Raw genomic sequence first — 25167 nt, forward strand, 5'->3', positions numbered from 1 at the left:
AGTTGTGTCCAACTCTTTGCAAGCGCATGGATTCATCCATGGACTTCTCCAGGCCAGATTACTGGAGCAGGTAGCCTTTCCCTTAGCCAGGGGATCCTCCCAACCCAGGGATCGAACCCAGGTCTCCTCATTGCAGGCAGATTCTTTACCAACTGAGCTATCAGGAAAGCATTCCCCCAAAATGCTGAACTGTTGTTTACAAATATATAAGTTTTTATGTTGTTTTATTACCCAAATATTACCCCTTTTGAATATCATTTGGGTCCCAGCTTTTTCTTTGTTTTCCTAACTTCAGTGTCCACCAGGAGGACTTTTGTGATGATTTGTAACTTTTGGGAACAAGCCCAAACTGTGGGTTTGTCTTGCTACTTAAACTTGATTTCCTGGTGTTAAATCTGGATTTATTCAGAATTGTTTACTTGGAGGAGAAAAGTTGGCCTTCTGAAGATGGCTCCTTCCTTATTAAGTAAAGCTGAAGTACAGTTTCTCAGAACCTTTTCTTTCGCTGCTTTTCACTTTTCTTCCTTTTGTGTCCCTGCATACACGGTCCTTAGAAGGTGGATTAAGGGCGTGGGCTTAAGTGTCAGATTCCTGGGATTGAATCTAGGTCCTGTGTGGCCCTTGAGCAAGTGACCTGTCTTCCTTGCACCTGAGTTTCTTCTTCTGTAAAATGAATGTAGTAATATTGCTCTGTTTACAAGGTTACTATGTGTTTAATGTAAATTGCTTAACACGGGGCCTGGCACATAGAAAATGCTCAAAATGCTTTACTCATATATTACATAATTGTCGATGATGATTTCGGAGAATCCATTCAACATCCCATTCTTCTAAATTAAAATAATATTTGAATGTATTTTGATAGATTCTTTTTATGTACACTTTTTATATTCTATATACAGAATATGATTTTGAATTTCGTGGAAGGCATGAACTATACTGTACTTAAGTTTTAATATCTATGTTTCATTTTAATTTTCAGTAATATTTATATCTAAAAATTGTTTATTCTAGATCTTTCAAATTATTAACACAATTAACCACTGCGATTAAGATTTAACAAACTTTTTAAAAGATATGCCATGTACCAGGAAAAATACCTTTTATCATCGTCAGCCCTGTGATACAGGAAATTATTTTTTCTTTTATTAGTGTTTAAAAACTGAGGCCTAGAGAATTTGTGAGACCTACTCCAGAGTAAAACACAATCTTTTTTTTTCTTTTTTGTTCACCACAGTATCTTCAGTGCCTGAAACAGAGCCAGGCAAAGAGCAGGTGTTCAGTAGAAGCTTGTTGGATATTACAGATGAATCCTATGGGCAGGGGTTCTTATTTCAAGCCCTAATTTTCTTATTATTGCATCACAGAGAAGCTGTATTAGCCACATTAATCTGTTAGCCATGCTCAGTATTTTTTAAACTGCTCTCTGGGATCTTTATATTGGCTGGCACAGGCGTTTTTAAGCATGCAGAATTGATGATCATGCCCCTGGTGTCGCCTCTCCAGCTCAGCTGAGGCTTGTGTGTGAGACAGTGTGTATTACCCCTCCAACGAAGACTGCCTGACAACGGGAAGAGGTGTGAGGTGGGGATAAAATGAGCAAACAGGGCAGCTTGCTGACCTCTTTCTTGTTTTTATTTCAATGTTGTGAATTCCTGGAATATTAAAATGTAGAAGCTAAAACAATCTAGCACCACATGCAAATAATTTTGTATCTTATTTTGGTATTTTTATTCCTCTGAAAGGTCTTTCTTTAGTGAAATTCAGTAAAAATCAATTGTATTTGTGTTTCAACTCTTGAAGAATCTTCATCATGGGTTGTATAAATTGCCCCTTTTTTAATATAACTTAACTGTGAACTCTTTTATATTAAAACTTTATATTTTACAGATGAAGTTCAGATATACTTCCTTTTGTTATATAATGAATTTTGCAGTCTTTGTTGTGCAACACGCAGGAATCTTCCACAGTTCTTACTCATCACTAGTGATGTTTTCAAAAGATAACCTCTCTATGTCCCTTCTAAATCTTATTGTAGGCCTTTCCCCTCTCACCATGTTAGGACCAAAACAAAACTGTCTGGAAGAAACCGCTGTCTGTCATTTTCTTTAAGTCATCTGGAAAAGAAGTCAAAATTATTTTAGGCTAGCCTAGTGTCTCACATCCCTGCTATTAGGAAGCTTTCGCATCTGAATTTGTTAGTGTAAATCCTTTTCTCCTTTTTTTATGAAATTGTTCATTTGCCTCAGTGATTCCTTCGTATACAAGTACCATTTATCTTACTTTATTCAGTGAACGTTTCTGTTTAAATGGAAACTGAATCATGGTATATTCTAAATGCATTAGGGGACTTTTCTTTCAAATAAGTCCTTTTGTAAGGCAAATAATTACCCATTCATTATGTCTCGGGTTTGTTTTTGTTTGTTTTCTTTTCAGTTGTTAGTGGTTGTTTTCTGTTTTATTTTTTCTAGATTTGAATTGTGCAAATACATGGTTTACTTAAGAAACAGGGTGTAGTTAGAAGTGACTTCTAAGGTCATGGCTGAACTTTCTCTTTCCTGGGTTAAGATGCAGCGGCAACCTGTAATTTGAGGTTTTTCTGCACTGGTTATTAAGGTGGTTCTTTTCTAAGAAAGAAAACAACGCCAGTCTCCTCAGAGTGTTGTGTTGTCTGGACCCAGTAGCAGGGCTTTTGCAGATAACACGGCTGGCTCTCACTACGCCGGTCTGACCTCTGTGCCTGCAGTCCCTGGGCCTGACCCTCCCCTTCCGTGTTGCAGCGGGTGGATGGCGAGGTGGTCATGCTCTCCGCGCACTGGGAGAAGAAGCAGGCGAGCCTCCGGGACCTGCAGCAGCAGCTTCAGCAGCTTCCAGGCCTCATCGCAGACTTAGAATCCCTGACGGCAAGTCTGAGTAAGTTCCCCGTTCGCCTCCAAATGCTGCTTCTAGGAAGGAAAATAATTTGGCATGATTCCACAGGTTTCTAAGAATACATTAATCTTATTGCTTAACAGGATTTGGAGGGAAATAGTTCTAATTAATTTCATATTTTGATTAACTGATGATTTGACCAAAAAACGATGATTTAAATGATCTTTAAAATACACCATAACCTTTTTCTGCCTCCATTCTGCTCAGAAAACATACTTTTGTTGATTCTTAAAGTGACTCGGGGTTGTCTTCGTGACTTTAGGTCTCTGTTTAATAGTGTAAATATAGGAAATGAAAGAGGTTACGGTGGCTTTGCTATGACTAAAGGCTGTACTCTGGAAGTTGTTGCTTTTAATACTGGGTGTGCTCAGAGCTTCATGTCTTGAAATATGCTTTTTTTCCCTCCTTAAACTGATAAAAGATCATCAAGCTGATACAATTAAGTGAGGGTACCTGTTTGGTTAACTTTATACCTTGTGGAAGATTATATGTTTATTTTTTGTTTTTACTGGGATAAATCATGCTGATATTTGTTTCTTGGGCTGATATTCAGAAAATTGACTTTTATGCTTGACAGCGCCACATCATAATATAACATTGTGTCTTATTATTTTCTAACCAAGCTTAAGATCTTAGTGAAGTAAGAGGTAGGGGCTATCTACATAGGAGATGAATTTCTTGAGCTAATAACCTGTCTGAGTCTTAATAGCTAAGAAGGTGTAAAGATACCCCATCATCTCTTCTGATTTTCAATACCACATTTTTAAAAGCAAAACAGAGCTGATTTACAAAGCAAGTAATTAGCAAAGCATAAAACTTGTGTGTGTGAATAAAATGAACTCGATTGGTGTTTGGAATGCCACTGCTGATAATAATAGCTAACATTTATAGCGCCTACCATATATCGGAGATGGTTAGGTGCTTTACAGACATTATTTACAATCCTCACAAGATCCCTGCAGAAGGAGCTTTTATTATCCTACCTTACAGCTTAGGCAGGTTAGGCTTGGAGGGGGGGAGACTTGCTCAGGGTCACACACAGTGAGGTGTGCATCCAGGATCCCAGCGCGGTGGTGACGTACTCAATGGAGGATGAGGCATTTGGAGTGGCACCTGTCAGCAGACCCCATGACCCACGTTCTTGAAGCCCTGGAATCAGTGTTTTGGAATTTCTGAAAGCAGGGTGTGGGAAAAGAGACTCTGGGTTTAGGAGGAAGGCCCTCTGGCCTTATTTCCCTCTTGTAGGTGTAGGAATGGTCCTTCTCAAGCTTTGATAACTGATAGAAAAAGCCTCCTAGACACTGGGGGAATATTCCTTTTAGCCATTTTCTGTTCGGCATCTCTTCGTGTATCTCTTTGAGTCTTTGTTTTTCACTGATTGTATATTTCTTTGCAGAGACATCCACCTATGATACTATCCCCCTTTCCTTTCTAGCCGAGAGTAAATTCTGTTTATAAATGTTATTTGTTTGATGCCACTCTGCTGATTAAATGCATTTGGCCTCAGTTCTAATTATTCTCATAGTTGATTCTACTTAAGATAAAGTATAGTGTATTTTCCTTCTCAGTTAGGATTCTACTATCCTGAAGAAGTGATGTTTAGTGATGTGATACCATCTTCAGAAACTGCATTTTGACTTTTTAAATGAATGTGATGGGTTTCCCAAATGCTCACTTGAATTCTGTCTTTACTGATCCGAGAACATCGACCACCAAAGGCAAATTAAAGCTAAATTAAAGCAAATTAAATTAAAGTTGAAGTATCAGTCTCTACAGTCACTTCCAAATAATTTAATTTTTATTTTTCATTGAAGTATAGTTGACCTACAATATTATATTAGTTTCAGGTGTACAACATAGTGTAAACTTAAGTACACTGTGCGTACATTGTGTTTTATAGTGATTGACCCTGGTTCAATTCCTGGGTCAGGAAGATCCTCTGGAAAAGGGATAGGCTACCCACTCCAGTATTCTTGGGCTTCCCTGGTGGCTCAGCTGGGAAAGAATCCACCTGCAATGCTGGAGACCTGGGTTCAATCCCTGGGTTGGGAAGATCCCCTGGAGACGGGAAGGGCTACCTACTCCAGCATTCTGGCCTGGAGAATTCCATGGACTGTCTATCCCATGGGGTCACAAAGAGTCTGACAGGACTGAGCAACTTTCACTTTCATTTTTTCCACCCTTTATATACATTTTGAATTGATCACCATTTTAAGTCTAGTAGCCATCTGCCACCATACACAGTTATGATAATATTATTGACATTCCTCTTATTGTAAATTACATCCCATGAGGTACTTTATAATTGGAAGTTTGTACCTCTTAGTCTCCCTCACCTGCTTCATCCAGCTACCCCACCACCCTCCCCTCTGGCAGCAGCCACTTTGTTCTCTGTATCTGAGTCTTTTTCTGTTTTGTTCATTCACTTGTTTTGTTCTTTAGATTTCATACACAAATGAAATCATATGGTATTTGTCTTTCTCAGTTATTCCACATAACATATTACCCCCTAGGTCTATCCATGTTGTTGTGAATGGCATTATTTCATTTTTTGTTTGTGGCTGAGTAATATTACAGTGTATATATGTACCACATCTTTTTTATTGATTCGTCTGTTGATGGACATTTAGGTTTACTTCCATATTTTGGCTATTGTAACTAAAATGCTGCAGTGAACATGGCGGGGGCAGATGTATCTTTCCTCATTAGTGTTTTCACTTTCTTCTTGAATAAATACCAAGGAGTAGAGTGGCTGGATCATATGGTAGTTCTGTTTTTTACTTTTTAAGGAACTTCCATATTGTTCTCCACAGTGGGGGCTATACCAAGGTACATTCCCACCAACAGTGCCCGAGGGCTCCCCTTGCCAGCACTTGTTGTCTTTTGGTAACAGCCATTCTGACAGGCGTGAGGTGATACTATAGTTTTGATTTGCATTTCCCTGATGACTAGCCATGTCGAGCACCTCTTCGTGTATCTTTTTTCAGGTCCTTGGGAAAATGTTTATTCAGATCCTTTGCCTATTTTTTCAATCAGATTGTTTGTTTGTTTTTGAGTTGTGTGAGTTCTTTATTTATTTTGGATATTAACTCCTTATCAGATAGATCATCTGCAGTATCTTTTCCCATTCAGAAGATTGCCATTCCATTTTGTTGATGGTTTCCTTTGCTGTACAAATACCTTTATAGTTTGATCTAGACCCATTTGTTTATTTCTGCTGTTGCCGTTGCCTGAGGAAAACATTTGGAAGCCAAATTTGCCCATTGTATAAATACATATCTATATTATTAATGCATTTTATGAATTCATTTTAATGAGATTATGCACCATTCTTAGAAATTCGAATCATTTGGTTTTAATGCTTACCATAAACTGTGGATTTCTTTATTTTGGGGGTGAAGTGAAAGTCGCTCAGTTGTGTCTGACTCTCTGTTGACCCCATGGACTATACAGTTCATGGAATTCTCCAGGCCAGAATACAGGAGTGGGTAGCCTTTCCCTTCTAAACGGATCTTCCTGACCCGGGATTCAAACCGGGGTCTCTTGCATTGCAGGCAGATTCTTTACCACCTGAGCCACCAGGGAAGCCCTGACAGCTTCCCTTTCAGGGGGTAGCCTCAGAATGCTCTTTGTCATTACCTAGTTACTTTGATATAGTATTCCAAGGCTTAGTCAAGCAGTAATGAAAAATAAAAATTGCTTAGAATAAAACAGTAACTAATCTATATGTAGTCACAGGATTCTCTTAACTTCTCTGAACTTTTTGCCCTTTCACTGTCAAATCTAATACTATATCCATTCAGTCCCTATATTTCCTAGGCCACTTAACGCTTTTAGTCTTGCCTTGCTCTCTAGAGGGTCTTATTAAAGACTTATTAAAGAATAAGGGATTAATATGATGTGAGCAATTTGAACCTTTGATGATGCTTTTAGCTGTGTTATCCTGTAGCTTAATAAATATGGCTCCTGATTACATGCTCCCTCAGGAATTAAGTAGGAGCAGATAATCCACTCATGTTGTTTTTTTAATGGGATGTGATCCATCCAGCTTACAAAGACTGTATAATTGATAATCACTGGTAAGGCTTGTCATTAAAAAAAAATAAAAGAGGTAATAAATAAAGGTATGCTGGGAATTGGGAAAGAAGGACTATGAACTGACTTTCAGATCTGGGTTTGGACCACAGTTTCCCAGCTTCTTAACTGTGAGACTCCGTGGAGGTTTCCTGACTTCTCTAAGCTTTAGTTTCTTTGCTTTTAGGATTGAAGAAAAGAGAACCTGCTTCACAGGGTGCCTGGTATGTGTTAGGCATCTGTGACTCCCGTGCGCCATTTGTGGGCTCAGGGCACACAGCAGTGGACAAGACCAGGCAGCTGTCACCAGGATGCTCACTTTCTCCTGGGAGGCTCTTTGGCTGTTGCAGATTTACAAAACCATTGTCTTTGAGGGGAGGATTGGATGGGTGTTACACAATTTAGCTTGTCCTACACAATAGTTAAGAGTGCAAAACCCTAGTGTGAAATGTGAGAACAGTGTAGTATTCTGTATGTTGAAAAATAGTATGTAAGGATAGAATGGAATATTGTCCTCAAGATTCTGTACACTTCCTTGGTTTAGCACTAAGTCGTGTCCAACTCTTGCAACCCCATGGACTGTAGCCCACCAGTCTCCTCTGTCCATGGAATTTCCCAGACAAGAATACTGGAGTGGGTTGCTGTTTCCTTCTCCAGGGGACCTTCCTGACCCAGGGATCAAACCTGGGTCTCCTGCACTGCAGACGCTCTCTTGCGTTGCAGGTGGCTTCTTTACCAGCTGAGCCACCAGCCCTTTCTTATTGTTCAGTTGCACAGTGTACTCTGCATATAAGTTAAACAAGCAGGGTGACAATATACAGCCTTGATGTACTCCTTTCCCAGTTTTGAACCAGTCCATTGTTCCATACTGGGTTCTAACTGTTGTTTCTTGACCAGCATACAGGTTTCTCAGGAGGCAGGTAAGGTGGTCTGCTATTCCCATCTCTTTAAGAATTTTCCAGTTTGTTGTGATCCACACAAAGACTTTAGCGCATCAATGAAGGAGAGGTCAATGAAGTAGAGGTAAATGTTTTTCTGGAATTCTCTTACTTTTTCTGTGATCCAATTGATGTTGGCAATTTGATCTCTGGTTCCTGTGCCTTTAAAAAAATCCAGCTTGTACATCTGGAAGTTCTTTGTTCACGTACTGTTGAAGCCTAGGTTGAAGGATTTTGAGCATTACTTTGCTAGCATGTGAAATGAGTGCAGCTGTACAGTAGTTTGAACATTCTTTGGCATTGCGCTTCTTTGGGATTAGAATGAAAACTGACCTTTTCTAGTCCTTGGGCAACTGCTGAGTTTTCCAAATTTGCTGGGATCTTGAGTGCAGCACTTTACAGCATCATCTTTTAGGATATGAAATAGCTCAGCTGGAATTCCATCACATGCACTAGCTTTGTTCGTAGTAATGCTTCCTAACGCCTACTTGACTTCACACTCCAGGATGTCTGGGTCTAGGTGAGTGACCACACCATTGTGGTTATCCAGGTCACTAATGCGGCTGACTGTGATTCAGATCATGAGCTCCTTATTGCAAAATTCAGACTTAAATTGAAGAAAGTATGACCTAGTGGTTTTTCCTAACAACACTTATTCTGTGCATTTTACTGTGAAACTGGTAAGATGTTTGGAACATATTTATTGAATTCTCCTGAACTGCCACTAGAGGGTAGTCTAATCCTATTCCTATTTTAAAAGTCTAAAATGTCAAGAGCTTTTCTGAATTCTCTCTGTTGCTTAGTTTATTTTGTATGACCTACTTAAAAAGACACCTTCATCTAGAACAGAAGATTCTGTTAATTCTCAGATAACAGTTCTGTAAGAGAATGACAGCCTTGTACTGAGCTTGCTTGCCTCTCTCTTTCAATCTGACCTAACCGGATACATTACTGTTCTGCTTTCTCTGTACAGAATTTGAGAGTGCATCTGGCTAGGAGATTGTCACAGGTTTTACAGTTTCATGAAACAGATTATCTTATGGTCCAGGTTACGTTCTGAGATTAGACCCTTCAAGGGACATATTAGCTCCCTTTCGACACGGTTTAGTATATACTGCACAGATCTCATTTGTCCCTTGATGGCTTTCTAATGCCCGCCTCAAAGTTCCCTGTTACCACTCCATTATTACCTTATCACACCAAGAGTGACAAAAGCATTGGAAGACTCTTGTGGTCCTTTAGTACCTGGCCTCCTGTGACCTATGTTTTTGCAGAGATTTCTTTGTTCCCTGAAGCTAATTATTTTTGCTACAAAATACTCATTAAGTGTGAAGTTATGAATTTTAATGTGCTGCTCCACTCTTCATATGCCAGTGGTTACACTATACATAGTATGTATCTGAAACAAATGGCACGAAGGAAAATTCCAAATAGCACGGCTCTTCCTCTGGGACAGTCTCCACACAAAGGTTTGTGACGCTCTTTCCTGCCCAGGTGTCAGGTTCTCCCAGATGGCCCTTCCCAATAAGATTCCACCCATCTTCCCCACTGATCACTAACTGAGACATATACTGTTGTTATAGTGAGCAAAATGGTGAGGCTGGAACTTCTTGTGAAGGTCCTTTTGTATCCCTGGAGGCCTGCTAGTGTTTTATCCACGTGCATTCTAATTCTAGTTACCAGAGTTACTGAAATTTGTGACTATTTCCTAGCAGGAGATGAGCAGGGTGTGACAGGGAGATTAAATCTCTGCCTGTTTAAATTCAAAATAAAATATTCAGAGTACATACCATATATAAGCTTATTATTTAAAGAGATTTTTGTAAAGTTTTTCATATAAAAAGGGAAGAAAATTCATGTTCATTGGTACAGTTCTTATATATTTTATTACTGACCTCAAGCCTGATAAGAGTTAAAATGGAGAAGTTCCGTTGCTGCTTCTGCTTTAATTCATTGGGGCCTAACTTGATATACTGATAACAGTGTTTTCAAAGTTCTCTGCCCATGTTTAATTCACTCATTGACAAAATTTAGCATAACCTCCTAATATGTAAATTAGATGAATATGATTCATAGATTTGCTTTCTTGATTATTTTTTGTTTTAGAGTGATAGAATCATTGTATCTCCAGAAATCCTTCTTAATTGAATTCAACAGACCAGATGTTTTGTTGTTGTTCAGGCACTAATTTGTGTCTGACTCTTTGTGACCCCATGGACTACAGGACATCAGGCTTCCCTGTCCTTCACCATCTCCTGAATTTGCTCAAACTCATGTCCATTGAGTCGATGATGCCATCCAACCATCTCATCCTCTGTTGCCCCCTTCTCCTGCTGCCCTCTATTTTCCCAGCATCAGAGTCTTTTCCAGTGAATCAGCTCTTTGCATTAGGTGACCAAAGTATGGAGCGTCAGCTTCAGCATCAGTCCTTCCAGTGAATATTCAGGATTGATTTCCATTAGGGTTGACTGATTAGATCTCCTTGCAGGCAAGGAACTCTCCAGAGTCTTCTCCAACACCACAGTACAAAAGCATCAGTTCTGTGGTGCTCAGCCTTCTTTCTAGTCCAACTCTCACATCTGTACATGACTCCTGGAAAGACCATAGCCTTAGCTAGATGGACCTTTTTTTGGCAAAGTAATGTCTCTGCTTTAATATACTGTTAGGTTTGTCATAGCTTTTCTTCCAAGGAACAAACATCTTTTAATTTCATGGCTGCAGTCACCGTCTACAGTGACTTTGGAGCCCAAGAAAATGAAATCTGTCACTGCTTCCACTTTGTCCCCATCTATTTGCCATGAAGTGATGGGACTGGATGTTGCAAAAATATAGAGTTTACCCTTAAGATGTTTACAGAATGCTGAGAAAGATAAGAGGACAGGATAGTGGCGTTAATGTCAGGGTGTGAGTCCTGGGCAGGGTTCATAGGTCAGTGGGAGCACAGAGGAGGGGAGGGAGAGCTCTGACCTGAACCTGCCAGGGAGATGTGGGGTTGGGGCGGGAAGCAAAGACCGCTCAGGACAGGCAGGCACACGTGGGACCCTCCTTGGAGTCATAAGCGGTCGTGAAGGAGGGTGGCGGTGAGGCTGGAAAAGTAGTCTCTGGGCAGGGAGTGAGAGGTCCCTGAGTGCTCGGGTAGGGAGTTAAACTGTAAGTTCTCAGGAGCCTTTGAAACTTCTAAAGGGGAGAACTGGGAGTTGGGCAGGAGCCATAATGTGACCCCGGACTCTGCTGGGCGCTTTAAGCCTCAGGTTGCCGTCCAGCACCAGAACACAGTGCTGGCCTATCCGTCAAAGCCTCTCCGTTACCCAGCCCCCTGTATGCTGAGGATAGCATGCCTGAAGCTAAAGGAACCAAGTAGCTTAGAGCTAAATGGATTCCGTATTGAATGTAATTATTCTAGTTCTTATCACTAATCAAAGTGAAATATCCTTTAAATAATCCTGTTAGCTATGATCCTCTTGTAAGACCCTGTCAAACTCGTTCTAACAGAGTGAACTGAACACTCCTTCTTCAGGGCCAGTAGCACGGGCTCCCAGGCTGAGGCTCCCACTCATTTTTCCATTTAATATAATAATAAAAAAAAATAATCTGTGCAGCAACTAACACATTAACATCATTTTTCCTGTTTGCCTTTCCATATATATACTCCTCAGGTACCACTGATGACATTTCTGAAAATCTTAGGTGTAATTTTTCATTGATTAAAACTTAGATTTTTGCTAATTGTTTCAGGTTAGGCTTTCCACAGGCACAGGTAATAGCTGTTGTATGTGACCCCTAAAGATAGATTCAAAACTGTTATGAACTGCATTATCAGACTTTTCGAGACTTAAACTGATCTACAGTGAAAAATCAATTATGATGAAAGTCATTACCTAAAATGTTCTTGAAGAGGAGTGCTAAACTACTTGCCATGTTTTAACTTTTCAGTAAAATTTAATTTATCCTCCTAAATCCATGTCTTTTTAAGCCGTGAAGTGAAGTTGCTCAGTTGTGTCCAACTCTTTGCAACCCCATGGACTGTAGCCCGCCAGGCTCCTCGGTCCATGGGATTCTCCAGGCAAGAATACTGGAGTGGGTTGCCATTTCCTTCTCCGGGGGATCTTCCCAACCCAGGGATCGAACCCGGGTCTCCCACATTGCAGGCAGATGCTTTATCCTCTGAGCTACCAGGGAAGCCCAAGCCATAGTCCCTACCAAGTACAAAAACACAGATATTTAGTAGAGTTAAAATTTAGGATATTAAAAAATGTGGGGACTTCCCTGGTAGTCCAGTGATTAAGTCTCTGCCTCCCAGTGCAGGGGGTGCGGGTTTGATCTTTGTTTGGGGAACCAGGCAGAGGGAACTTCAGTTTCCCCCATAGTTTAAGGGCGTCCCTTGTGGCTCAGCTCTTAAAGAATCCACCTGCAATGCAGGAGACCTGGCTTCAACCCCTGGGTTGGGAAGATCCCCTGGAGAGAGGAAAGGCTCCCCACTCCAGTATCCTGGCCTGGAGAATCCCATGGACTGTATGGTCCATGGGGTCGCAAAGAGTCGGACACAACTGAGTAACTCTCACCGGGGAACTAAGGTCCCACATCCCATACCATGTGGCTAAAAAAAAATTTTTTAATGTGTCTGTTTCTGGATTTAATATCTGTGGGTCAAACAGATTTATTTAAAACGGGCAAAATTTGCATCTTAGTAAACCTAAAACTGCAGGTTGAAATTCCGGAAAAGAAAAGTGAAAGTATTGGTCGCTCGGTCCTGTCCGACTCTCTGCGATCCCATGGACCGTAGCCCAGCAGGCTCCTCTGTCCATGGAATCCGAAACTTGCTCCTTCTGTTGGTGCTACAGAAACTAACTTGGAAAGTCACATGGCAATCTAGCAGCTAAGGGAAGGAATTAGACCCAGTGCCCTTGAATCTTAGCTGTTTGAGGGAAACTAAGGCTGGGAAGCAGCACGGCCAGCTTGCCTTCCCTGCCCCGACCCCCATGACACACACTCTTGCCGAGTCTCATGCTCACCTGTCTATGTCAGATGCCTCTCTGATTTTTCACAGGCCCTCACCCTCTGTCAGGCTGTGTTGTCTGTGAAACATGCCTCCCCTCCACTTTGAGCTCTCTGAGCACACGGTTTCTCTTTTTCATCTTTGTGTCCCAGTGCCTGGGACGTGAGGTTAGTGCCTAGTAGATGGCCGTGATGCTGTCTGAGGTCTAAAACCTTTGACCTCTAAAACCTTTCTGTTGTCTAAGAAAACAACCGGTCCTCACCCCTACAGCTGTGAAATCTTGGTTTACTTAAGCACCTATCAACTGGAAATCATTGTGTGAAAGAGAGACTCAGTTTTGATCCCTGACTGCTTATCACTAGCTAGGTGACCTTGGGCAGGGCACTGAAATAATTTCTGCAGGCTGTGGCTTCACTGTTTTAAATGAAGGATTTGACAGAGAGGATCTCCATCTGCTGAGTTCTGCGGCCTAGAGGCAGTGTGGAGTGGTTGAAAGAGCAGTGGACAGTGAGCGATGCTTCAGTGCCTTGGAGATTTATATATGTCATGTTCAAAGCAAAACAATGCTAAAGTCACTTGAAATCTCAAATATTAAATTATGTTTGGTGTAATTTGTGTTAACTATATTTTGATATATTCTCATTATTTGAAAATTGATCATTCATATGTGGTATATGCGAACATTAGGATATCAACATTAGATTAATCAAGATACTCTGTTTCCCTATCCTGGTTAATGAAGTATCAAGTATTTTGGGAAGTTGTGTCTTAAAAATGTTCGAGATATAAAAATATACTCAAAAAAGATACCTTGAAATATATTTTAATGTTGACATTTTATTTTGCTTCAAGAAGGGTTAATAAAAATTTTAAATAAATGCATAATAATCTCGACAGTTCAAACTTAGCTTTTAGACGCTTTTCCTTTTCTCCATGATCAAGGATTCTGATTTCTGACGTTTGTTTCTTCTTTTGACTTTGTATACTTTCAGCTCATTTAGAAGCTAGTTTTGAGGAAGTAGAAAACCACCTGCTGAATCTGGAGGATTTATGTGGACAGTGTGAATTAGAGAGATACAAACATATGCAGTCCCAACAACTGGAAAATTACAAGAAAAATAAGAGGTGAGTTTGGAAAATTGGCCCCAATATTCATTTGCAATCTCAAAGTTTCCCACAGTACTTTACATGCTACTCTTTGTAAGTTTGGAGTCATAAAAGACAGGGATTTCAGGTAAAACTCTTTAATAAGCTATCCAAAACATGTTTTGTTTTGTTGGTATCACTATCTGTTGCCGTTTTATGGCGATGAGGTCTGGAAAGCTGAGCATGGGATAAACGGTGGAGGGAAGAGTGCAACAGATAGAACTTCCCAAGAGAGGAGAACCCCTGACCTCGTGTTCTCCACACGGTAGATCCTGGGTGGCTTTTCCCCTTTGCTTCCTTTCCTTATCTTTCCTTTAGAGCAGGAGGAAAAGGAGCCTGAGTGCTGGCTGTGGAAAGGGGCTCAGCTTTGTCACATACTGTCTGTGAGACCTTCGGGAAGTTCTTTAATCTCTTAGCTTCACCATGTGCAGCTTGCAGTGAAGATGAGAGTGTCCCTGCCTCCTGGAGTTGTGCTGAGGGTTCAGTGAGACGGTCATTACCAGATGCAGTGCCCTGTCATAGTAGTTATCATGGTGACTCTTTTCTTTGGGCGAACTAGAACTGGAGGTGGGTGATAAGACTTGGAACTATGAAGTTTTATATGTCGTTCTTTTCTTCACTGTCACCCAGTGACTTAGATATATTAGATATATAATTAGTACATTATAGTTTATATGTTACAAAATGAGAAGTAAGTGTTTGGAGAACAGCCTCATCTGTAATTTAAGTAAAACCCGGAGGGTACTGGACAGGTCTTAACATGTGTCACATAACTGAAATATCATTTTAGATCTGGGGTGGTGTCATAGAAAGAGGGCACTGTTAATAGAGTCAGGAGACCCCAGTCCTGGCTTCATCGGCTACTGATTCTGTGCTCTGGGGCAAGCCATTCACTTTCCTCTATCCTGTTGTAAAACTTTCCTTGACTAGCATTTGAAAGACTTCTTAAAAGATTACGTTGTTAGGCCTCTTTCTGGTGACTCCCAGAACCCTGGCAGCCAATCTTGTCTCCCCTGGGCAGAGAATTGGAGAGGTCATCTGAGAAACTGACCAGCATGCGAGAAGGGACCTGCAGGGTGGAGACTCGGGAGTCCTCTGATGAAAGGCTGGGTCTGCATCCTTGTGCGCCCTGACGACGAGCCCCGCACCTCTGTACGTGCTCTCATCCGCCTGGCGGTGCCTCACTCTTAAGTATGAACGCACAGCTAAGGAGTAACACCCAATTGAAGAAAGGTTCCAAAATGAACAGGGCCAAAATAAATTAAAAATAAACTAGTAATTATTTTTAAAGACCCACGGAGGAATGAGACACTATGATGGGAGCAGAAGAAAACTTAAGAGCAAAAACTAATTAATAACCTCAGGTGTATCTTACAGGAGACCATTTTGCATTTATGAGACACAAATAGGATGCTCTAGAGAAGGGATAATTAGCAAGAAAGCTCTTGGGCATCAAATACGTGATTGCAGAAGTAGAAGGCTTTAAGTGAAGCAGTAAGAGATGATGTTAGGACTTCCCTGGTGGTACAATGGATAAGAACGTACCTGTCAATGCAGGGGACATGGGTTCAATCCCTGGTACAGGAAGATTCCACATGCCATGGAGCAACTAAGCCCGTGCCACAACTCCTGAGCCTGCCCTCTAGAACTGGTGAGTCACAACTCCTGAAGCCTGCACACCCAGAGCCTGTGCTCCACAACAAGAGAAGCTGCCCCAGGGAGAAGCCCACACACTGAGACGAAGAGTAGTCCCCTTCTCGCTGCAACCAGAGAAACCCTGCACACAGCCACGAAGACCCAGTGCAGTCAAAAATAAATAATTTAAGAAATAAAGTTGTTTTAGAAGAACAAAAGATAATGTTAAATTTTTACATGAGAGAACAAAAAGACAGAAAAGCTGAGAATGTTTAGCAAATTAGAGCATTAATTTTTAAGTCCTATATACTAGGAGCTTCAGAAAGAAAGGGAAGAGAAAAAGGGGAGACATTCACTGAAGAATTAATACAAGAAACTTGTTCAGAACTGAAGGCTGTGACTGAGTTGGAAAGGGTCCCCCAAGGACATGATGAGGGAGAGAGAGAGCCAGAAGTGTGTACAGTCAGGGTAAAAAGTCATGAAAGCCTTCATAAAGGTCCTAAGGAACTGCAGCTTCTCAGCAGCAACCCTGTAAGTAGAAAATGATTTTTACTGTATATTTATTTACCCCGGTTCAATTCCTGGATCAGGAAGATTTGCTAGAGAAGGGATAGGCTACCCACTCTGGTATTCATGGGCTTCCCTTGTGGCTCAGCAGGTGAATGATCCTCCTATAAGGGGGGAGACCGGGGTTTGATTCCTGGGTTGGGAAGATCCTCTGGAGAAGGGAACAGCTACCCACTCCAGTATTTTGGCCTAGAGAATTCCATGGACTGTATAGTCCATGGGGTCGCAAGGAGTCGGATACGACTGAGCGACTTTCACTTTATTTACTTACCCAAATTTTCAGCCAGTGTGAAGAAATAGTAACTTCCAGCCATATAAGGGCTCCAGTTTAGCTCATATGCAGACTTTATCAGGAAGTGGCTGGAGGATATGCTCTATAAACGAGGGGAGTAAACCAGTAAGAAGGAAGATGGAGCATGGACGAGAGATGAGTTGCTCTTAGCGGATCTGTCCAGTTCGGGAGAGAAACAGAATTCCTAGGATGATGGTGAAGAGAAGCTTCAGCGGGTCTGGAGAGCAGCCCAGACGGAAGCAGGAAGAGCCCCCAGAGGATTCCAGGAGCAGTGTTTTCCAGGGCAGGCTGTCTGGTGTGCTTGAGCATGTTCAGCTGGGTTTTATAAGGTCGGATGGAGAGTTTGACTATGTATTAGTGATAGGAATGTTTTCTAAAAAACTAAGCAAATAAGGTGACTATTAACAGTAGGAAAATGTAGTTTTACAAGAAAAGAAATAATAGAAGGCTCAGTTATAGATAATATTTTATATACACACACACACACACACATTCTGATGATAATTAAATGTGGCATATGGATTCAAGCCAGAATTGTAGGTTATTGGGAAGATGCAGTGAAGTGTGTTTGTGTGGAGGGATGGGAGGGGTTTAAGGAAGCTAATTCTCAGCTTTGACAGCAGGAAATCAGGAAGCAATGTTTAAAATGGGAAAAAAATGAATAAATGTCAGCGTTGACATGTTATTTAGAAAAAAATGAAGATAAATACTGGAAGGGCTGACTGTAGCTGCTTTCAAAGAAGCAGGACAGGGACTTCCCTTGTGGTCCAGTGGTTAAGAGTCTGCTTTTCTAGTGCAGGGGGCATGAGTTTGATCCCTGGTCTAGGAACTAAGACCTTGCATGCTGCCTGATATGGTTTTAAAAAAAAAAGGACAGGAAGATGGGGAGCACTGAGGCACCAATCAGCTTCATCATAAATCCTCGTGGGTACTCTTTGACTTAAGAAATATACATGTACTATTTTGATAAACATAAAAATAGGATTTAGAACTTTTTATTACCTGCAGCACTTCCTGATGTGTTTTACCGGAACAGAGGACTGAACAGATAGACACTGATAAAACAGTCCATGATCAAGTAAGTTCCACCCTGTATTTGCCTCGTGGAACTTTGTAGCACATGTACACATAGTAATGTATTACACGTAGTACGTGTCAGTGTATTAAAGGTTCTGAGAAATTTGTTTGACTCACCACTTCACAACTTACTTGCTTACAGAACCAGTTTGTGTGTAATATATATTAAAATTCTGTGAGTTGGTATCCTATAGTATACCATTGAAAAAATTTTCCAAAACCCCAAATTAAACATGTGGTCCACAAGGGAAGAGTCTCTTAGAAATAAACCTCCTTCCTCTTTAACAAGCAGCCCTATAAACTAAACTAGTGATTTTTCTTTTCTGGCTCTGGAAGAGATAACATGTAATATAAGGGTTGGCTATATGATTGTGAGGGCATTACAGTGTTTGCCCACTACATAGCTTTCCAGAAAATCTGGGTCAGACAACTCGATGAGGATGGAAAGAGCAGGGGACTGAAAGATAATATCTCCTTCACCTCCAGCGCTAATCATGTCTATAGTGCCCTGTTTCATTCCACTCCCATCAGGGACTGGGACAGGGCGGGCAGCAAGTGTGGGAGTTGGGACAGAGACTGTGTAATTAGTACATGAAGTCACGTAATAGCCTAGGGGCCAAGGTTAAGGCCAGGTCCGTTTCTGAGTTGCGTTGAAGCAAACAGAATCCATCCCACGTGTTAGTGTATCTGTAGTTGGGAGTGGATATATGGTATTTCATCATGTGTTTGATAAGCATTCTCAGCACAGAGGATGAATTCCTGCCTCCTGTGACAGGAGGAATGTGACCCATCCCAACAGTTACGTGGCAGATTCCCAGTGTGGGCAGAAGGAAAGAGCTTTAGAACACTCCTGGGGGTGCATCCACCCCTGAAAAACATTTGTATAGGTGGTTTACCCCAAGTGGACTTCCCTGGTGGCTCAGTGGTAGAGAATCTGCCCACAATGCAGGAGACACAGCAGGAAATGTGGGTTCAATCCTGGGCTGGGACGATCCCCTGGAAAAGGAAATGGCTACCACTCCAGTATTCTTGCCTGGAGACTCCCATGGACAGAGGAGCCTGGTGGGCTACAGTCCATGGGGTCGCAAAAGAGCTGGACACGACTGAGCACGAGCATGCATTGCCCTGAGTGTTTCTGCATGGAAGAAGGACATTCTACTTTAGCTGGCTGCCTAATGAAAGTGACATATAAGCGACTGTATAGTTGCGGGGGGGAAATACTCATAAATAGCTTTTGTAATAACTCTTCTGCGTATAAAGTGATATTAGAATGGCTGATTGCTCTTATGGGCAGGAATAGACACCCCCTTGATCAGTAGTAAAACATCAGAGAGTGGACAAACCATGGCTGTAGGCAGAGACAAGTACTGTACCAGTAGTTGGGTTGTCAGAGGTTCAGAAGACAAGCTAGCCATTACAAGTGTAACTGCTGGATGCCTTGTGTAGGTTTTCATAACCAATAAGAATATATTTTTCATCAGGTAAGAAGCATTAATATTGACTATATGAGCCAAAATAAAGAACATAAGACCATTTCCATGGGTTTGTCTAAGCTAGCAGTGAGAGAAATGGACTTAAGATGTGGAAGTCAGCTTGCATTTGACTTCCCTGGTGGCTCAAATGGTAAAGAATCTGCCTGTAATGCAGGAGACCTGGGTTCGATCTCCCGAAGAAGAGAATGGCTACCCACTCCAGTATTCTTGCCTGGAGAATTCTGTGGACAGAGGAGCCTAGTGAGTTAACAGTCCATGGAGTCGCAAAGAGTCGGACACGACTGAGCGAGTGACATTTGCATTTGTAGTCACAGATGTGGGGAGAAATAGATGGTAAATGTGTACATGGTTTTTAAAAAGGATAATTTCAGACAGTTGTATTGAAGAAGATAACCCAGGGTAATGTGAGTGGTGGGGAGGGAGGGCCCTTCCTGGAGGACACGTGAGAACTGAGACCCGAGTAAGGAGGCGAGCACACGGGGATGGCGTGTGACACCCTCCCTTGCAGAGGGGGAGCAGGCACGTTTAGGAGAGTGGAGAAGTGGAGCTAAAAGGAGATGTAGAATTTAGACCTCCCTGAGTTTGTCATCTTTTCAGTACCACCATAATATTCCTTAGAATGATTATTGAGATTCTTTCATAATAATTACATTAAAATCATACATAAACTAGTGATCTAATTAAAATATTTTTTAGTTCCAGAGTTCTAGATCCTTTGTTTTCCCCTTCAGTTTGTAGCATGCCATCAGAATTTCTCTGAAAATAGCTGCATCTTAAAGAACAGTGTGATTTTAGTAAGTTAGCCTAATTATAAATGACTCATAATTTATAACAGTCTTCCATTGGACTTGAAATCTGCTTTGGGGCATACTGAACTCTAGAAGCATTTTTCACTAATTCATTTAGGCTTTGAAACTTAGTTGTCATCCCTTATAAACTGTCTCTTGTGAGTGGGGGGCACGGCTTCGGTTGATAAGATTTAGCGCCCAGGCAGATTCTGAAGAAGTCATCGTCCCTTTTGCTTTATGTGTTACAGCTAATGCTGAGGAACTGTGCGCTTCTTTGTGTTTGTGCTGTTGTTGATGTGGACTGTAGACTAAGTTTTGCTGTTACTGTTCAGTTCCTCAGTCCTGTCTGACTCTCTGCAACCCAATGGACTGCAGCACGCCAGGCTTTCCTGTCCTTCACCATCACCCGGAGCTTGCTCAAACTCATGTCCATTGAGTCGGTGATGCCATCCAGCCTTCTCATCCTCTGTCATTCTCTTCTCCTCTTGCCTTCAATCTTCCCCAGCATCAGGGTTTTTTCCAATGAGTTGGCTTTTTGCATCAGGTGGCCAAAGAATGGAAGCTTCAGCATCAGTCCTTTCAATGAATATTCAGGGTTTATTTCCTTTAGGATTGACTGGTTTGATCTCCTCTGTCCAAGGAACTCTCAACACCACAGTTCAAATGCATCAGATCTTCAGCGCTCAGCCTTCTTTATGATCCAGCTCTCACATTCATACCTGACTACTGGGAAAATTATAGCTTTGACTAGCTGGGCCTTTGTCGGCAAAGTAATGTCTCTGCTTTTTAATACACTGTATAGGTTTTTCATAGCTTGTCTTCCAAGGAACAAGCGTCTTTTAATTTCATGGCTGCAGTCACCATCTGCAGCGATTTTGGAGCCCAAGAAAATACAGTCTGTCACTTTCCATTGTTTCCCCATCTATTTGCAACAACAGCAAAACTATTTACCATGAATGGCAAATAGATGCACTGGATGCCATGTTCTTAGTTTTTTGACTGTTGGGTTTTAAGCCAGCCTTTTCACTTTCCTCTTTCACTTTCAAGAGGCTCTTTAGTTCCTCTTCACTTTTCTGCCATAAGGGTGGTGTCATCTGCATATATGAGGTTATGCAGACTAAGTTTAGAAAAGAGGCTCTTTAGTTCCTCTTCACTTTTCTGCCATAAGAGTGGTGTGATCTGCACATCTGAAATTATGCAGACTAAATTTAAGTTTAGAAAAATCTTTAAGGCAAAGAATGACAGATTTGAGATGTTATGGCATGTCTTTGGTAGTATTTGACCAGCTTACATTCTAGAGAATAACCCACCGAACTCCTGAGCTTCAAGAAATGACTGTCCACTGGACAGGTCATGGTCACAGGTATGCCTGTTCTTCCATTTCAGAGAATTGAGGGGATTGTGCTGGGCAGACTTGCCGCAGGCCTGGCTTTGCTGAGAACAGGACAGGAGAAACCAGTGGCATTCTCCAAGGTGAAGGTGACTCTGGAACCAGAAGAGGAGGTCTGGTGGAGACGGGTAGGAAGGCAGTAACTAGCCCCTGAGGTTCTGTGTGGAGGTGGTTTGGATGCTGAATGGGAAATAGATGAGCAGAGTGTCCCCTCAGGCAGTGCTTTTATGTGAAGGGTCCTCCCCAGGTGGAGGAACATGGAACCAGACTGACTCTCTCCCCGACCCAGCCAGAAACCAGACACAATAAATAACACTCGTTAGGACACTGTACATTGGGCAGAGAGGAGACGTGATCCTTGATCAGTAGGAGACAAGCCCTGTGGCGGCCCCAGCATTCTGCCTGGAGAGTTTCCAGGCTGCATGCAGGAAGGAAATCCAGGTAGAGTCTGGCAGACTCTCTGAGTTGAAGAGTGGAGCTGAGTGTCTGGAAACCCAAGATAGCTGGAGTTTACAGGGGACAGAACCAGAGAGCAGGAATATGGAGAGTCTGCAGAGGGCTCCCCGGAAAGGTCAGCAGGGGACCGGTCATCCTCGTGAGCAAACGACGCAGGGAGGAGGAGGAGGGGACTAGCACCCAGAAGGATTGGTTAGCAGTGCCCACCAGCCAGAGACTGAGAATTCCCGGGGAAGTCCCCTCGACAGTTAGCCCTTGCCTGAGCCCCGTTCCGACCTGCTTAACTAATCATAGAAGCAAGCATCAAAGAGGTCACGCTGTTTGCAAATAATTCACTGTGTCCCAGCGAGAATGTTTGTAGAAATACAAAACTAGCTAGTAGTCAACAAGGCAGATCATTCTGACAGGTTGCTTATGAATGGACAAGATGCATGACACACCAAGGTTCAACTGAGTTTGCCAGAGAAAGATGGTCTACAGGTTGTGTCGTATTAAGACATCAATGGAGACTAAATCCATGATGCACTTTAAATATTTAACCTGTATTTTTATTATTAACTCTTTAGGTAACTTAAGCCCATTGACAAATCAGTCCTTATTTACCTGGCCTCTTGAAGCTGTCTCTAACACTTGCATCCTAAGTTTTCTTCTCTACTGCCATTGTAGATGCTGTAGTTCTGTTATTCTCTTGGGTTTTGTTATTAGTTATTGCTTCCTGTCATTCTGCGTAATAAAGATGTCTTATTCTGTAACATACCCCCTCTGCAGGATTTGTGTAAGGAGCAAATGACAACAGGGCTTCTAAGAGTTTTGAGAAAATTACCTCAAGTGGGTGGGCCAGTTCTTCTCGTCCCTGAGAGTGAAAGTCTCTCGGTCATGTCCGACTCTTTGGATTCTCCAGGCCAGAATACTGGAGTAGGTAGCCTTTCCCTTCGCCAGGGGATCTTCCCAACCCAGGGATTGAACCCAGGTCTCCTGCATTATGGGCTGATTCTTTACCATCTGAGCCACAAGGGAAGCCCAAGAACTTTATCCAACTTCTACCCTCTCAGCCACAAACTCACCAAGTCAGTAAGGGTACACATCTTCAGGACTGCAGAATGCTTAGAAGATTACAAAAGATTAGATAAGAGTGAATAGTAGCTGGTCTTTCATGAGAGAGATCTTGTAAGATCTTTCCTATCTATCAGTCATAACAAAGGGACACCCTTCTACTGTGTTCAATACAAAAAGTATTGCTGGTCAATAAAAAAAAATTGCCCCTAAATATTTTCAAATGTGAAAAAAAAATGTTAGAGTTGATCTACCTTACATTTTTAATGTGGTATTTTGCCTTCTAGAATCATTGTGTTAGATTTTTATCATGGGTTTGTCCTGGGGAATCAGTTTAGTATTTAAAGAAAGTATCCTTTCATCTCTGAGATGATTGTGTTTATGGAGACATTTATCCAGGGCTCCAGTCTTTTAAGTTTGTTTCTGTGGGTCTGATTTAGTTGAGTTCTATACATGCACAGATTTAATATACTTCTTGCAACATTCCATGGATTTATTTGTTAATGTGATGCTTTTTTTGTTTTTATTCTGCCCTCATAACTCAACCCCTGTGGAGAAAATGATGAAATAGCAGCTTCACCCTTTGGAAATATTATTAGATTTTGAGTCTAGTGTTATTTGTTGAATGTTTTAGTTTCAGGGTTTGTTATGCTAAATTTTGTGATAGCATTTGCTGAACTGAGTAAAATTTAAAATATAGTGAAAACCTAAAGGGAGGCATTTCAATTCTTCCTACTTAATTGATCTGAAAATATTATTAAGCTTTGGAAATGAAGAGACTCAGTTTTGAAATTGCAAGAGCCAAACAAGTTGTTATCATATCAGATGAGATACTACGTGACCAAGTTTTTTTATTTTAATAAAGAACAAAATCCTTCCTCGTTAGAACAAGGGCTTCTTTTAAGAAGCAGGTATGTTTAGTCCTCCTGCAGCCAGAATTCTTGGTAACCCGAGTTCCTGAGTGTGCGTCGTGTGTGACTCTGTGCACACATGTGATCAAGGCAGATGACACATCATCTTTGCACCTCAGGATCTTGGCAGTGTGGTTGTAGAGATGACGTGTGTGCTGAGTCACTTCAGTTGTGTCTGACTCTGTGCGACCCTATGGTTTATAACCTGCCAGGCTCCTCTGTCCATGGGACTCTCCAGGCAAGAATACTGGAGTGGGTCGCCATGCCCTCCTCCAGGGGGTCTTCCTGACCCAGGGATGGAACCCGCATCTCTTACGTCTTCTGCACTGGCAAGTGGGGTCTTTACCACCAGTGCCACCTGGGAAGCCCCATAGGAATGACACCTGTATGGAAATCATGGCATTAAAGGGCAGTGTACCAGGTGTTATAGCACTGATGGGCATGAGTCCTGAAGGAGGTGAGATAAGAGGAGATGGCCATGTGGGTGTGATGGATGTCTTCATGGAAAAGACGAACTTGGATACTGTTTTACCTTGATTATTACCATTAACCGTTTCTGGTAGAGTTTGGAGAGTGACCAGACTTAAAACTCCTGCTCAGCTGTGCCTGTTCACCTGGTGAGCTGAGAAGGCAACATTAATGGTCAAGAGGAAAGTGTATGTGGCGTTCTCAATCAATGTTACATGTCCTCCTCACTTACATTTTCCCTTGAGACTCAGTTCAGTCCTGGCTTCTCCAGGAAGCCTTTGCTGTTGGTCCACGGTGTGTGAGTCACCCCCTCTTCTGTATTCCTGGAGAATCCTCAGCGTGGCTGGCATTAGCAGAGTGCTAATCTATGACATCAATTTCTGACTGTTGCTTTACTTCTGTATCCCTCACTGAATTTCCTTGAGGTTGTGGAGCGTGTATAACTCAACCCTAGCATTATTCCTACTGCTATTCCTAACATTATTGCTAGTGTCTAAGGCTCAATACATTTTTTTTGTTCAATGAATGATCAAACTCAGAGGTTACATTCAGTATAAGAAAATGAGTATTTATCCACGGTGTGATATTTGTCATATCATGACATAGTGGTGATGGACAGAAATGGATGGATTCGGAACATGTTTTGAGGTAGAGTTGTTAACAGGTTTTATTGATGGATTGGATGTGGCGAAGAAGGGAGATGGATCAACCAAAGCTTGAGGAGCATGGTGGTGGCCTGAGTGGAGGTGAGGGAGACTGTAGGAAGAACAGGCTCTTTTGCAAGTGTTGCTGGGACGCCTGCTTCACTTCCGAGCAGTAGTCTCAGATAGGCAGTTGTGTATGAGTCTAGAGCTCCAAGAAGAGATCAAGACAGGAAGTATAAATCAAGAGCCTGTGGATGGTACTTAAGGCCACGGAGCTGGATGAATTGCCTTGTGAGAGCAAGTAAGTT

The 25167-nt window shown here is 41.9% G+C and overlaps 1 protein-coding gene across 1 annotated transcript in view; it reads left to right on the forward strand.

Annotated features, from left to right (window-relative positions):
• DTNBP1 (dystrobrevin binding protein 1) overlaps positions 1-25167 on the forward strand; it is a 96355-nt gene that overhangs the window by 20892 nt on the left and 50296 nt on the right. Inside the window, exons 5-6 of the mRNA XM_065911901.1 lie at positions 2781-2913; positions 13932-14064. Of these exons, the coding sequence (XP_065767973.1) occupies positions 2781-2913; positions 13932-14064 (266 nt within the window). The remainder of the gene's footprint in view (positions 1-2780; positions 2914-13931; positions 14065-25167) is intronic.

Source organism: Muntiacus reevesi, chromosome 20, assembly GCF_963930625.1.
Source record: "Muntiacus reevesi chromosome 20, mMunRee1.1, whole genome shotgun sequence".
Lineage (NCBI taxonomy): Eukaryota > Metazoa > Chordata > Mammalia > Artiodactyla > Cervidae > Muntiacus > Muntiacus reevesi.